General features: G+C 45.0%; 2 protein-coding genes across 11 annotated transcripts in view; both read left to right on the forward strand.

Annotated features, from left to right (window-relative positions):
* The window catches only part of LOC101591321 (elongin-B-like), a 4,513-nt gene extending 2,327 nt beyond the window's left edge, over positions 1-2,186 (forward strand). For both annotated transcript variants that reach the window (XM_023709130.1, XM_023709131.1), the window contains exon 3: positions 1,774-2,186. In XM_023709130.1, coding sequence (XP_023564898.1) covers positions 1,774-2,186 — 413 coding nt within the window. The remainder of the gene's footprint in view (positions 1-1,773) is intronic.
* A 3,861-nt stretch (positions 2,187-6,047) lies between these two features.
* The window catches only part of Cnot1 (CCR4-NOT transcription complex subunit 1), a 100,019-nt gene continuing 90,629 nt past the window's right edge, over positions 6,048-15,437 (forward strand). For 5 of the 9 annotated variants that reach the window (XM_023709267.1, XM_023709269.1, XM_023709268.1 and 2 more), the window contains exon 1: positions 6,060-6,207. The gene's annotated coding sequence lies outside the window, so the exon portion shown is untranslated. Of the gene's footprint in view, positions 6,208-15,437 lie in introns of all 9 variants that reach the window. The other 4 variants (XM_004625922.3, XM_023709273.1, XM_004625921.2 and 1 more) reach the window with 3 other exon arrangements.

The raw sequence follows: 15,437 nt of genomic DNA on the forward strand, positions 1-15,437 counted from the left end.
GCAGCCGCTTAAAGGCCTGAGCTAGGGCCAGGCCCCCCCTTTCTTTCTTAAGTTTTTTTTGAGACAGTGTCTCTCAGTGTATTCTGGGCTAGCTTTGAAGTCACTATGGACTTTATGCTGGCCTAGAACTTGAGGAGAACCTTTTGCTTCAGCCTCCCAAGTGCTGGGATTATAGGCATACACCACCATGACCAGCTGTTTTGTTTTAAGACAGTCTTTCTTATGTAGTCCAGGCTGGTCTCCGACTCACTATTCTACCATGTTTGGCCTCAAACTCAAGATTTTACTGCCTCAGCCTCCTCAGTGCTAGGTTATAGGCATGCACCACCATCTCAGTACGGTACATTGTCAGTTTTTGTTTTGTTTTCCAGTTTTGAGGAGTGAAACTAGAGCCTTTGAATGGAGCTGCACATCTAGCCTTTAGTTGTCATTTTTTATTTTGAGACAGTGTCTTACTAAATCACTAAACTGTTCAGGCTGGGCTCATCTTTCCATTCTTCTTCTCCCATCCCCCAGAGTGCCTGGATTACAGGTATGTGCCACCACACCCGAACCATTTCCAGTTTTGATAAACTTGGCCAAAATGCAACTACCCAGAGAGGTTTTAGCATGTTTTATAAGCAACAGTGTATGGAATATCCTTATTCCTCATCCTTGTTCTATTTAAGGAGCTTTTAACTGCTAGCATTATACTTGTTAAAGTTTATAGGAAGCCATCGAATTGGGATGAACCTTGCACCCCACCCAATTAGTCAAACCGAAAGGGAGTCACTCACGCCGAAGTTCCAGATAAACAAACACAACTCAGACATTTACCTGATCTTCTAAGAAATCAGGAATGAGAGGCAATTGCCATATCCCCAAACATGCTAGTTTTAGTAGCTATGTTAAGTTCCTTGAAGTTTTTTGAAAGTAACTTTGAAACTAGCAATCTGATTTTTGTTCTGCTTTCCTCAGCCTTCTCTGTCTATATCTGCTCAGCTCCTCAGAACACTTGCTCTGTTTTATGGATTGAGGTGTTACCTGATTTATGAAGATCTTTAAAAAAATTCTTTGTTGAGACAGGGTCTAGTTATATAGTCCAGGTTGGCCTCAAAATAATAAACCTCCTGCTTCAGCCTCCTAACTGTTGGGGCTACAGGTATGCACCTTCAAGTCTGGTGCCAACAAAGTCTTTTTGAGACGGAGTCTCACTGTATAGCTCAGACTGGCCTTGAACTTTCTGTGATCCTTCTGCCTCAGCATCCTGAGTGCAGGGAGAACAGGTGCAGGCCACTACACCTGGCCAGTGTTGAAATCTGTTGTGTACAAAAAGTGCGTGAAATGGGATTTTAGAACTTTCTTGTGCATCAGGAAGTATAATCTCCTAACTTTTTTTTTCAGTGCTGGAGATCCATCCGGAGTATCATACGTAGTCAAGCACTCTAGAACTGAGCTATATCTTCAGCTTTTAAATTTTATTTATTCTGAGACAAGGTCCAGCTAATTACTCAGACTGTTTTCTCTCTCTCTCTCTCTCTCTCTCTCTCTCTCTCTCTCTCTCTCTCTCTCTCTTTTGTGGAACCAGGGATTTGAACTCAGGCCCTTGCGTTTGCCAGGGAAGCTTTTATTCTACTGAGCCATCTCCCTAGTCCCCACAAACTGCTCTTGAGCTTGGGATCTTCCTATCTTAACCTGAGTAGCTGGGTTATAGGCAAGCACCACCATACCCAGCGCTCTATCTTCTTTCTGCTGGATTTCCTTGAAAATGAAAGCAGATCTTATGATCCAAAGATACAGGAGGGGAGCGCGGGCCGCGCCAGTGCATCGAGCGAGAGGCAGCCGCCGAGATGGACGTGTTCCTCATGATCCGGCGCCACAAGACCACTATCTTCACGGACGCCAAGGAGTTGAGCACAGTGTTTGAGCTGAAGCGCATCATCGAGGGCATCCTCAAGAGGCCGCCCGACGAGCAGAGGCTGTACAAGGATGACCAGCTTCTAGATGATGGCAAAACACTGGGAGAGTGTGGCTTTACCAGCCAAGCAGCAAGGCCACAGGCCCCAGCCACAGTGGGGCTGGCTTTCCGTGCAGATGACACCTTTGTGGCCCTGCGCATTGAGCCCTTCTCTAGCCCTCCGGACCTTCCAGATATGATGAAGCCTCAGCACTCTGGTGGCAACGCCAGTGAACAAGCTGTACAGTGATGGCCCCTGGCCCACCCTGAGGACCATTGCCCCTATAAAAGATTTGGCTTTCAAAAAAAAAAAAACAAAAAAAAAGATACAGGAGGGCTTATTTTCAGGGGATGTCTTATTTTTTCAATGCATTTTATGTACTACCATCTACACCTATTCATGTGTAAAATCTACATATGTACCTGTACAAAAATATTTATTTTTAATTTGGTACAGGGTCTTACTATGCAGTTTAGACTCATAGTGATCTTCATGTCTCAGTCTTCCCAGCACAGGGATTACAGGAGTGCACCCCCATGCCTGGTTTCAGGAGTGGTACAGCATGTCTGGGATTCCGGGCTGGCACAGCATGTGGTTCCGGGGTTTGAACTCTGGTCCTTGTGGTTGCCAGGCAGGTGCTTACACCCCCAAGGTATCTCCCCAGCCCAGTTTATTTAAATACAGTCATGTCATCTTCTGGAACCTCATAGCTCTCCAAACCCCGAATTTCAGCCTGAGTTTCTTGCAATTCCATTTCCTGTAGAGCCACTGGCTCTAACCTCTCATGTCCAGCAATGGAGTCCTCCTTCAGTGACCACTTCTTGTTCATGCAGCCTGCTCGCGGCGCACTGGCGACACAGCTGCCAGTGATCTTATCCCGTAAATTCTTCACCCAAGTTACAACCTTACTCCAAAGTTTCTATTCAATCAAGTCTTAATTTAAGATTTATAAGTTAGGGGCCAGGGAGATGGCTCAGTAGAATAAGTGCTTCCCTGGAAAGTGCAAGGGTCTGAGTTCAATCCCTGGTTCCGTCAAAAAAAACCAAAACAAACAAACAAAAAACAAACAAAAGGGACAAAAAATTGTTTGCACCAAAATTCAGAAAGTGCTTATTTCACACAAGTGCATGAAGTACATCCATTACACATACGTTCTACTGAATTATAAAGATTCATAGTAGACAATCATGTCCATTCATTATCAAGTGCAAATGTCATTTGCTTATTTGAAATAGGTTCTCACTATGTAGCCCAGGCTGGCCTTGTACTTAAGGAGATCCTCCTGCCTCAGTCTCCTGAGTGCAGGATTACATGTTTGTGCATTGTGTCTGTACTGACTAGCTATTCAGCAGTAAATCTTGAGTACATCTGTTTATATAGGGGTCTAAGCCTGCTTGGGGTTTTTACAATTTTTATTATCATTTATTTTAAGTATGTCAGGGGCCAGGGAGATGGCTCAGTGGGATAAGCGCTTCCCTGGCAAGCGCAAGGGCCTGAGTTCAATCCCCGGTTCTGCCAAAAAAAAAAAAAAGTATGCGAATAAAATTGATTTACATTTAATTATATATCATTTTATATATTCAATACATTTGTCCTTCGTTGTTGTTGTTTTTATTTTTTTGATCTTTTTGAGACAGGGTTTTGCTATCGGTTTAGGTTGGTCTCGTGCTCACTTTGTAACCCAGTCTGGTCTCAAATTTGAAATGATCCTCCTGCCTCTGCCTCCTGAGTGCTGGGATTACAGGCATGAGCCACCACTCCCTACTAACCTGTTGATCTTTTCTTGAGCTTATTCTTAGGGTTGATATATACTCATCCTGAAAAAGCAAGTTAGGGCTTATTTTCTGGTTAGGTCTTATTTTTGGAGAAATATGGCATCTAATATACCTAGGTGAAGTCACAGTTCAGAGTTTTTAGCCTGGATTTTGCCTTAGGCCCTAACTAATAGTTGTTCTCAGCCAAAACCCTGACATTTTCGGAACCAGGGATTGAACTCAGGTCCTTGCACTTGCCAGGGAAGCGCTTATTCCACTGAGCCATCTCCCTGGCCCCTAACCCTGACATTTTTTAGAAACCACATATATTCTCTGCAATTATTTTTATGGAAGTAGCCAGTCCAAGAGCGTTGCTCAGTTCTCCTTGCTGCTGATCGGCTGCTGCCCCGTAATCTGTGTGTGGGGTGCACCTTCTCTAACTGCTGCATTTGCCTTGGGAACTAAAAACTTATGCTTCAGCAGCACGATGGGCACTTGCAGGCATTTTTTCTGACCATGTCTGAAATTTGCGGTTATTTCACAATTTGTGGGTGCTCCAAGACATAACACTCGTCAATCTTGGGGAGTCCACTGTATTTTTTTCTTTTCTTTTTTTTTTTCTTGGCTGAACTGGGGATTGAACTCAGGCCTGTGCACTTGCCAGGGAAGTGCTTAGTCCCCTGAGCCATCTCCCCGGCTCCTGGGGTTTTGTTTTGAGATAGCGTCTTACCAATGTAGTCCATGCTGGTATTTAACTCAGGGAGTTCCCCCTGTCTTGGCCTCTGGAGTACCAGGATTACAGGTATGTGCCATCACTTCTGGCCTTTGTCCCAGATTGGGGTTGAACTCAGGACTTTGCACTTACGAGGCAGGCATTTAAGCTGCTGAGCTATCTCCCGGGCCCTCTCCCACAGTTTTAACAAAAGAAGCATATTGAGGCACATAAGGCAGTGTCACACTAATGATCAGGAAAGAAGCTACTTAGCCTAGCCTGAGGACAGCAAAAATACATGTTTTTCAAAAAGTAAAAGAGCTAACTAATCTACACTTTCTTTCTTTCTTTCTTTCTTTCTTTCTTTTTCTTTTTTTTTTTTTTTTTGTGGAACCGGGGATTGAACTCAGGCCCATTGCCTTTGCCAGGGAAACGCTTATTCCACTGAGCCATCTCCCCAGCCCCTAACCTACACTTTCTTACCAGACCTCTCTGACCTGGAAATAGTGACCACAGAATCTTACAAATAAAAAAATATTGCTAAAGGTGTCCGTTAACTTATTTCATGAAGCACACTGGTAATCCATTTTCATTTTTTCCAGGACTCAAGCCAGGAGAATTAGTTTCCATCTTTTAAAAAATTTTATTATATATACATATACATATGTATGCATATATATTAGTTTTTTAGTTTCCACCTTTCTGCAAGGCGCATATTGATTCTTTTATTAGGGTTGTGATCCCCCCCCAACTGTCTTCCCCCCATGACACTACATTCATAGTGCTTTTTAAATTTTGAGACAAGGTCTCACTAGGCTGTCCAGGCTGATCTGTTCTGATCCTGCGTAGCTGGAATTAAAGGCGTGAGTGAGCACGAGTTTCATATCCCTTCTTGGATAAGTGGAGCTTCCAAGAGAAAGTTCTCTTGATTCAATGAATCAAGCTAAAACCAGGTGGGCACTTGGAGACTACATTCCCCAGCATGCATTGCCCCACAAGGACGCAAACTAGTGGCGGAGAGATGACGCACTATACTTGCGACGGGAAATGGGGCGGGGTGGACGACTATGTATTCCACGACGCAGAGTTCCACTCTAGACCGCTCCTGACTTGCTCTCCCTGCTTAAGGAGCACGATGGGAGAGAAACGTTTCCATTGGGGATTCTTGTAGTCTATCAGGCCATGTCATTTCAGAGGAAGAAAAGTAGGGGGGCCCTTCACGTTGGCGCTGACAAGTTCCCGCGCAAGAGCGGCGTGGCGTCGGGGAACTCTCTCATATTGTTTCTCCGAGGCAATGCTGTAGGACCTCATTTGTTGAAGACTTGAGGCAGGTGGAAAGTCCGTGGAGCCCCAAATCAAAGTTCTTGGTGGTTCCCCATTGGCCCTATTTGGTAGCGCAGGCGCGAGGGCGCCGACTCCAGTCCCTAGGGGCTGGTGAACCGCAATTGGCCGAAGCCCGCGAAGTCGGAGTCCGGATTGGTAGTTGCTAGCAGGAGTCTGGTTTCTTCCTCTATTTCTGCGAGTGATAGTGTGTGATTGGTTTAAATCCGCGGGCCCCTATCGGTGATTGGGCGAAAGCTACGGACTGGCTGCGGTCATTGGCTAGTGCTGGGGCCATCCCACCTCCGGCGGGCAGCGAATGATGAAATGGGAACGGGGAGGGGAAAGGCCGCGACGTGAGCGCGCGACCTCGGGCGCCATTTTGTAGAGAAACAAGCGGAGTTAACCGAAGAGGGGGGTCGAGGAGAGCTGGAGTCGGGGACCCAGGAGATTCCTGTGTCCAGCGCCGCCGGAACCGCTTGAGGTGAGGTGGGCTGGGGCCGGGGGCTGGCCCAAGGGGAAGGTGTCAGCCTACGGGCGCGAGTGCGGGTGGAAGAAAGATCCGGGTTGGCCCTGGGGCCACTGGAAGTGTTTCCCAGAGCTCCGGGGAGCGAGGGCCGGCCGGGACGGGGAAGTGGAGCGAGGCGGGAGAGGGCAGACTCCGCTCCCCGCGATTCGCGGAGCCTTCGGCTCCTGGAGGCAAGACGCCGGCGCTGAGGCTGCAGGAAGCGGAGGGCTGGGCGCAGGTTGAGCCCCACGGCGGCCCCCAGCCCGGGCCTGGAGGCGCAGGATGGCGGTGGCGGCTGTTGTGACCCTGGCTTCGCGCGGGCTCCGCTCTTCCTGTCCCCGCGAGCGCGTCAACTGCTCTGCTCCGTTCTCCCGCGCTCCGGGGCGGGTGCAGCGAACGGCGACCTCCCCCCGCCCCCCGCCCTAACTCCTGGGCTGGGGCCGTGTTCGGAACTGTTGCGGGCTCCGGGCTCTGTTCCGGGTCCCTGAGCTGCCCCCTCGTGTGCCCCCGGCGCGGCGTCAGCCCGGGTGTTTCGGGTGCCTGCGGGTGGGAGGGGCGCGCGCGGGCACTTCCTTATTACTTCTCCGCCACAGGTTTTTGTTTCACTCGCGCGCCCGGCTCACACTTTCTCCAGAGCCGGCCCCCACCCGCTGAGCCCGGGCCTGTTCAGTGGCGGCTTTTCTGCTCATCCAGGGGAAGCGTAGCCCCCGCGAGTCCAGTACTTGTAGACCCCAAGGGTGCTGAGCAAGGTGCTGCGGGTTTTGTAGAGGTTGCTTCAGGCCAAACTCAAGAATCTCTGCTTTTTGCACCACCCTCTGCAGCTGTTCTCTACCTATGCTTACAAGAGGTTACCCCCGTGAGAACTGTGCTTTGTAGCTTTTAAGAAATGATCTTAGTGGTTTGAAAGTGTTGTATTTAAAATAAACCTATGAGAAGTAAACTTCCCATTTGAAGTCACCCAGTCAAATGTCCAGGATCCGAACCCAAAACTTAAGCTATCTTTGGCAAGCCCAGCCAGACCCAGATATTCTCTTTCTGTCTCTGTGTCTGTAGGTTTTGGTAATCTAGATTAGGATGATGTTGGACTGGCTGTCAAGTTCACCATCTTACTGTCTCAATCTCCCAAGTGCATGGTGGTGCACACTACCTTGCCTGCCTCAAATGTCACATTTCTTATTATTATATTTTTTGATACAGGCTTTCCCTACGCAGTTCGGATTTGTAGTGATCCTCCCGTCTCATCCTCCCCAGTGCTGGGATTACAGGCACCGGCCGGTTTCAGGTGTCTGCTTGGCATGAATACTGGGGATCCAACTCAGGACATTGCACTTGCCAGCCAGATGCTTATGCTGCTGTGCTATCCCCCTAGCCCAAATGTCATATTTCTTAGGACTCTACTAAAAAGTGTCTTCCTGAAAATTGAGTAATAACGTCTCTACCTATTTTTCTACAATTCGGTTTCATTTGAATTTGTAAAATCTCCCACCTCAGCTTCACTGTGCTAGGATTAGAGGCTTGTACCACCACACCTGATTTCCATGAGGCTTTTTTTTTTTTTTTTTATTTTTTAGATCAGTAGTTAAGTGAATAATTGTACTTTTTGAGTAAATCCTGAGCATTTATGACTTGTTGAAAAGAAAATAGGGATACCTGAGTAAGTGGGAGGGGCAAGTTAAACACTGTGAAGCTGGTAGATCAAACAGTTAAGAAAGAACACATTTGTTTTTTGCAAAGATACTTTAACTGAATACTTCATTGGTCCATGGTCTAGATTGGGATTTCTACCTTTTGGATGACTGGCAGGACAGTATTAAACAATCTTTGAGATACATGGTAAGAGATTTTACTTTTATTTTTTTTGTAATTTAATCATGTTTTAGGACACTTTGCACTTAAGTGGTAGCATGTTAAAGTTTGTTTGGAGGCTTGGTCCTTTTAGTAGAAATGTGAAGAATTGAGGCAAGGAAAGCTGAACATCAGTAACTAAATGCTGCTTTCTAAATTTTTTTAAACATTTTATTTTTTTTTAAAACTTTTTTTTTAAATTTTTTTAAAGAATTATTTATTTATTTATCCATTCATTTTGTGTGTGTGACCAGCTCAGCCCACCAGGGGGCGGGGCTTGCTGGCATGTGGTGCTGGGGGATTGAACCGCGGTCCCTGTGTTTTGCTTAGCTTATCTTGTTCTAAGTAGGTGCTTTAGACCACTGAGCCATCTCACCAGCCCCCTAAATTTTTTTAATGTAATAGTGTAAGCTTAGAACTTCTTAGGAAGAGTTTTATGACATGGTACTACAGATCTAAGTGATCTTTTTGGTACGTAAATCACCTGAGTGAATCTATAATGCTAGTTTTCTAATGTCTGAATTTCTACTGTCGGTTTAAATCTAGAGCTCCTTATAAGTGCATCTTGTCAAGCTAATTACTGTGACATCTTAATTTTGCACTAAGTCTTTTAAAAACCAAAAACTGAATGTGAAGACTGTAGTTGGGGGCTGGGGAGATGCCTCATTGGAATAAGCGCTTGGCGCAAGGCCTTGAGTTCAATCCCTGGTTCTGCAGGGGGAAAAAAAAAGACAGTAAATGTCTGTTATCTCAAAACATGTAAAGGGTTAATCTCAAATTCTTTCATTTTGCCTTTCGTAAATACATTTTTGGGCCAGGTTGGCTTGTAAACACTCCTCCTTCAGCCCGAGGCAGGAGGATCCCAGGTTTAAGCCCAGCCTAGAGAACTTAGTGAATGTCTCAAAAAAAAAATCAAAAGAACTGTGGATGTAGCTCAGTGCCAGGGTGCTGTGTTCAATGTCCAGGGCCTCAACTAAATTAAAAAATAAGTTTGGCTTTATTTTGACAATAGTTGTAAGAAATCTCTTTGTACCACCTAACTTCATAAGTCTGATTATTTCATTCTTTTTTTTTTTTTTTTTTTTTTTCCAGAACCGGGGATTGAACTCAGGCCCTTGTGCTTGCCAGGGAAGCACTTATTCCACTGAGCCATCTCCCCGGCCCCCTAATTATTTCATTCTGTAAGCTAACAAAACAACAAAATCTTTAGTATTCTTTTTTTTTTTTTTTTTTTGAGTCAGGGTCTCACTGTGTATTCCAGGCTGACCTTGAACTCGTGCCAGTCCTTTTTGCTTTAGTCTCCTGAGCAATGGGATCACAGATGTGTACATCTGGCAGAATTTTTATCAGCCTATTTTGTGGTAATTGGGGGGGGGTCAAACCCAGGGTCTTTGCATTGATCTATGTCTCCAGCCTTATTTTGAGACCCTATCTCTTCTAAATTATTCAGGCTTGCCTTGAACTTTCTATTCTCCGGTCTCAGCCTCCCAGAGTTTTGAAATTAGAAGTGTGGGCTACCACACTAAGGTTTACGTATTTATTTTTGTTGTTTAGATGCAGGGTCTCACTACATAGTCCAGGTTGGCCTTGAGCACATTTTTCTCCTATCTCAGCCTCCCAAGTGATGGGATTTCACAGTCACAGCCCCACACCAGGCCAGGACCTTTGTACTACTACTCAGCACTGTAGAATTGAATTTGTACTCAGTAATTGATTGAATTTCTCTTTTAAGGTTACCTTTTTGAAGGGGCTGGGGAGATGGCTCAATAGATTTAAGTGCTTCCCTAGCAAGCGCAAGGGCCTGAGTTCAATCCCCGGTTCCACCAAAAAAAAAAAAAAAAAGATTACTTTTTTGAGTGGGTACTAGGTGTCAGACTTAGGGCTTTGCGCATGATAAAGTGTGAGTCCTAACACTGAACTGTATCCCCAGCCTTAAGATTGTAAAATGTTGTGCTTCTTGAGTTAGATACTAGAGCCAGGAGCAATGGTTATAGCTGTATTTCCACTGTTCTGGGAGACCCAAGGAAGATGGTAAATTCAAACCTATCCTGGAAACTTAGTGATTGAGACAGTGACTTGAAATAAAATATAGAGAAGGGCTGGGAATGTAGCTCAGTGTAAAGGTTCTGGGTTCAGTCCTAGTACTGCCACGGGGAGGGAGGGAGGACAGGCCACTTTGAAATATGGTTTATTTTTTTGTGAGTTAATGGAGATCCAGTCTAGCTTGGGTGAGCTGTCCTTGGGCTGCACCCCTGTCCCTGTGAGACAGGGTCTCACAGAGTAGGCTAGCTTGGCCATCTTGCTTTTTTTTTTTTGGCAGAACCGGGGATTGAACTCAGGCCCTTGCGCTTGCCAGGGAAGCGCTTATTCCACTGAGCCATCTCCCCAGCCCATCTTCCTCTTTTAAGAGTGCTGGGATTGGGCTGGTGAGATGGCTCGGTGGTCTGAAGCACCTACTTAGAACAAACTAAGCCAAGCAAAGCACAGGGACCGCGGTTCGATCCCCCAGCACCACATGCCAGCCAGCCCCGCCCCCCTGGTGGGCTGAGCTGGCCACACACACAAAATAAATAAATAAATAAATAAATTAATTAATTAAAAAAAAAAGAGTGCTGGGATTACTGGTGTGTACTACCATCCTGTTTATTGAGCCTCTGTATTTCTTCAACCCTTTTCTAAATTTTGAGACAAGTTCTAAATTGCTGGCCTTGAATTTAGGATCTTCCTGCCTCCCTAGAATTATACACATACACCATTGTGGCTGGATGAAGTGCTATATTTTATTTTTTTATTTTTGCTGGAGTAGGGATTGAATTCTGGCCCTTGCGCTTACCAGGTAAGCACTACTCTGCTGAGCCATCTCCCTGGCCCCGAAAGAACAAAACTTTTATGTCATTAAAAATACTAGCTGTGGGGCCAGGGAGATGGCTCAGTAGAATAAGTGCTTTCCTGACAAGCACAAGGTGCTGAGTTCAATCCCTGGTTCCGCAAAAAAAAAAAATAAATAAAAAATAAAAAATAAATACTAGCTGAGGGGCCAGGGAGATAGCTCAGTGGAATAAGCGCTTCCTTAGCAAGCACAAGGGCCTGAGTTCAATCCGCAGTTCTGGAAAAAAAAAAAAAAAAAAAAAATAGCTGAAGCATTTCTTTGGGTGGGTAGGTGGTTGGGTTTTTATCATTGAGACAGGGGCTCTGTGTAGTTCAGGCTGACCTCAAACTCAGTGATCCTTCCACTTTATCATCTGAGTGCTGGGATTGTAGGCATGCATACCCCCACCTCAACCTGAAGTTGTGTCCCCCCCGCCCCCCAAACGGGGATTGAATTTAGGCCCTTGTGCTTGCCAAGGAAGCACTTATTCCACTGAAGCATCTCCCTGGCCCCAGCCTGAAGTATTTCTTTAATGGTCCTGTGAGTTAAAACTAAACTTCCTGCTGGGAAGTTTCAAAAAGTAACATGCCAGGCTTTATATGCAGAAAATTCAGCTTTTTGGCTGTGTGTTGGGGGTGGTGGGCAGGGCTGTCGAAGCATGTGGTGCTGGGGATCAAACCAAAACCCCAGTCAGTGCACTTGCCTAAGCAGGTTCTTTAGACCACTGTACTATCTCACCAGCTGCTTTATTATTTTTTGTTTTTGTTTTTTATTTGTGTGTGTGTGTGTGTGTGTGTGTGCGCGCGCACGCACACACAGAGGGCAGTGCTGGCTGGCATGTGGTGCTGGGGGATTGAACTGCAGTTCCTGTGCTTTTAGTTTGTTCTAAGGAGGTGCTTTAGACCACTGAGCCATCTCACTAGCCTATTTATTTATTTATTTATTTATTTAGTGGAACCGGGGATTGAACTCAGGCCCTTGCACTTGCCAGGAAAGTGCTTGATCCACTGAGCCATCTCCTGGGCCCCTTTATTTTGTTATTGAGACACAGTATTGTTATGTATTTCAGCCTGGTCTTGAACTATGTTGCCTTAAACTGAGTGCTAAGATTACAGGCGTGCTATCATGCTGCTAGCAATTATTATCTGATTTTTTTTTTCATGAATAGGATTGAATCCAAAGGGTGCCACACCATGTACTAAGGTGTACCTCACCTTCCCCTCCCCTTTCCTTTTTCCCCCCTCCACCTCCTTCTACCCTATCTGTCCTGTCTCCCTCTTTTTCTCCTCCCATCTGCCCCCCCTCCCATCTGCCCCCCCCCCCAGGTCTGTCCCTCCCTCCTGCTCTCTCCCTTTTCTCCTTCTCTTGTTCCTTTGCTGTTTTTTTGAGATAGGGTCTCCCTATATAGTTCATGATGCCCTAGCCTCCTAAATGGTGGAATTACAGGTCTGTGTCACCTGTTTTTTATTTTATGGTACTAGAGATTGAACCCTTTGCTATCAAATTTAGTTATATCCCTAGCTTTTTTTGTTCTGTGTGTGTGTGTGCGTGCGTGTGTGTGCTTGCGCACACGTGCATACATGTTACGGGGGCATGAATTTGGGGTCTTTACTCTGAGGTACAACCCTAGCCCATTGTTTTGTGTCTTTATTAATGTATTTCGTACAGGGTTTACAGGGTCTCACTACACAGATCGGACTCATAGTGATCCTCCTATTTTCAGCCTCTAAGCACTGGGATTACAGGCTGGTGACACCACACCCAGTCTCAATTGTCCTCTCAGTGTGCCCCAGTGGCAAGGGTGAGTCATGTTGGGGATTGAGCCCCAAACACTGGTGCTTTAGTCCCCTGAGCTATCTGGCCAGCCTTGGCCTAAGTTGATAAATTGCTCCCACTGTGCTCAAACTTATAATTTATCTATCTCAGCCTCCTAAGTAGCTAGGATTACAAGTGTGAGCCATCACTCCTGACTACATTTAAAAAAAATTTTTTTTTGGGGGGGTACAGGATGTTGTGAGAGGCCTGGCCAGATAGCTCAGCAGACTAAAGTACTTGTTTAGGCAGATGCAGTGACTGGGTTCGATTCTTGGATCCCTGGAGTACCATGCCCACCCTTCCCCCTGGGGCATGCTGAGAGGACAATTGAGACTGGAGGCAGTGGCTCAGCTGTAATCCCAGTTTGGGAGGCTGAAAACAGGAGAATCACTATAAGTCCAGTCTGTGTAGTGAGACCCTGTAGACTGTGCTAAATACATTAAAAAAAATCAGAGACCCAGGCTGACCTTCAGCTGTGGGTTCTCCTGCCTCATCGGTCTGACTGCTAGGATTATAGGTGTATGTCACCTACCTGGATTCTGGCTAAAATACTTAAAAACTATTTTTGACATTAAAATGAGCTAAAACTAATTGCATACAATGGTGTCCTTCTGTGACCCCAGGATGAGGCAGGAGACCCTGTCTCAAAAAAGCCAACTAAAACTTCTGTACCTTGTATAGTTTCTTTTTGTTTTCTGGAACGGGGGTTGAACTCAGGCCCTTGCACTTGCCAGGGAAATGCTTATTCCACTGAGCCATCTCCCTGGCCCTTGTATAGTTTCTTAAATGTAATTTCTAAATTTGCAAGAATGTTGCAAAGCAAGTAAAGCACATTAGTCATTGAAAAACATTGTTTGAGAAGTTAGTATTAGGGCCGACCAAATAGCTCAGCAGATTAAAACACCTGCAGGCAGGGGCCAGGGGTTCCATATGCAGGCCTGCCTGTGCTTGCCCTGCCCCAAGGGCGCACTGAGACAGCAATTGAGACTGGGCTTGGAGGCCCGCTCCTGTAATCTCAGCTCTTGGGAGGCTGTAAACAGGTGGATCACTATGAGTTGGATCTAGTAATGAAACCCTTAACACCCTGTAGACACTTCCCTAAATACAAAAAGAAAAAAATAGAGAAGTCAGTGTTTAGAGGTGTAGAGTGAACTTGAAACCTTGTATTTTTAAATTTGAAGAAAATGTAGCTTTGGGGGTGTAAGGTAGTACAAATTTAAGAAATACTTTGGAAAAAAAATACTTTGGAGACTTTTATTTTTAGGTAGTTTAGCAGTAATCTCTAGGTATTTGTCTTGGTTAATTTTGTTACAGTTGGTGGAATGAAATTTCTGAAATGCAGAATGTCATACTAAATGCAGAATGCCAGACTTTGGTGATGTTGGGCTAATTATTATTATTTTTGGTTTGTTTGTTTTTGTTTTTTTGCAGAACTAGGGATTGAACTCATCAGGCCCTTGCACTTGCCAGGGAAGCACTTATTCCACTGAGCCATCTCCCCAGCCCGGGCTATTATTTGAAATACAAGATAGGAGGCAAGCATATTTTGAAATACACTATCCAAATATTTCCTAAGCTTTATACTAAGAGTTCAGCATTTTCCCTTTTATATATCTGGCGTGTTTGTCACTTTTTGATTTTTATTTTCAAACTTTTTTAAAAAAACTAGCTTTATTATCTCGAGCAGTTTTAGGTTCACTGCAAAATTGAATTAGAGTCAGTTTTGAAATGGAGATTTTGCATATTCTGCCTCTCCTTAGACACACATAGATAAACTCTTCTGTTATCATTTAAAACATCCCTCACCAAACAGTGAAACATTGTCTTCCAAAGTCCGAAGTTTATGTTACTGTTTACTTTTAGTGTTGTGTATTTTTCAGTTGGAGCACACTGTAGCACCTAATTTTGTGATCCTAACTATAGTTGTCCCGGGGTTGAGGATATGGCGTAGTGGTAGAGTAGCATACCAGGCATGCATGCCCTCCATGGGTTCAGTTCTCAGTATTGGAACAAGAAAAGAGTGGTAAGAATAGTTTAGTCTTGTTTCAGTTCCTTTCTTTTTTAAAAAAAAAATATATTTGGGGGCCGGGGAGATGGCTCAGTGGAATAAGTGCTTCCCTGGCAAGCTCAAGGGCCTGAGTGCAAACCCTGGTTCCACCCCTCCAAAAAAATTAATAAAATTAAATATATATGTGTGTGTGTATATATATATGTTTGGTACAAGGTCTCTCTAGTGCTGGGATTACAGATATGTGCCGTCAAGCCCAGAATTGGCTGGATCAGTGCACCTGGGGGCAGGGCTAAGATCCATCCCTTTGTCTTTTTTGCAATTTTTCCCCCCTAACTAATCTCCATTGTCTTTTACCCAGTATTTGGTTATTAGTTTTTCTTTTTCTTTTTTTACCTTTTTGGTGGAACCAGGAATTGCACTCAGGCCCTTGGGCTTGCCAGGGAAGCACTTATTCTACTGAACCATCTCCCTGGCCCCTGTTTTCTTTAATTACACATAAAACAATATATTCTAAATAGTAAAATATTCTAGGAATACAGTTAATTCCTCACTGCGAAATTGCTTAAAATATTATGCTATAGTGGGGCTGGAGAGATGGCTCAGTGGTCTAAGGCACCTACTTAGAACAAGCTTGGCAAAGCATCAGGGACCGCGGTTCAATCCCCC

Source organism: Octodon degus, unplaced genomic scaffold, assembly GCF_000260255.1.
Source record: "Octodon degus isolate 3935 unplaced genomic scaffold, OctDeg1.0 scaffold00011, whole genome shotgun sequence".
NCBI classification, from domain to species: Eukaryota; Metazoa; Chordata; class Mammalia; order Rodentia; family Octodontidae; genus Octodon; species Octodon degus.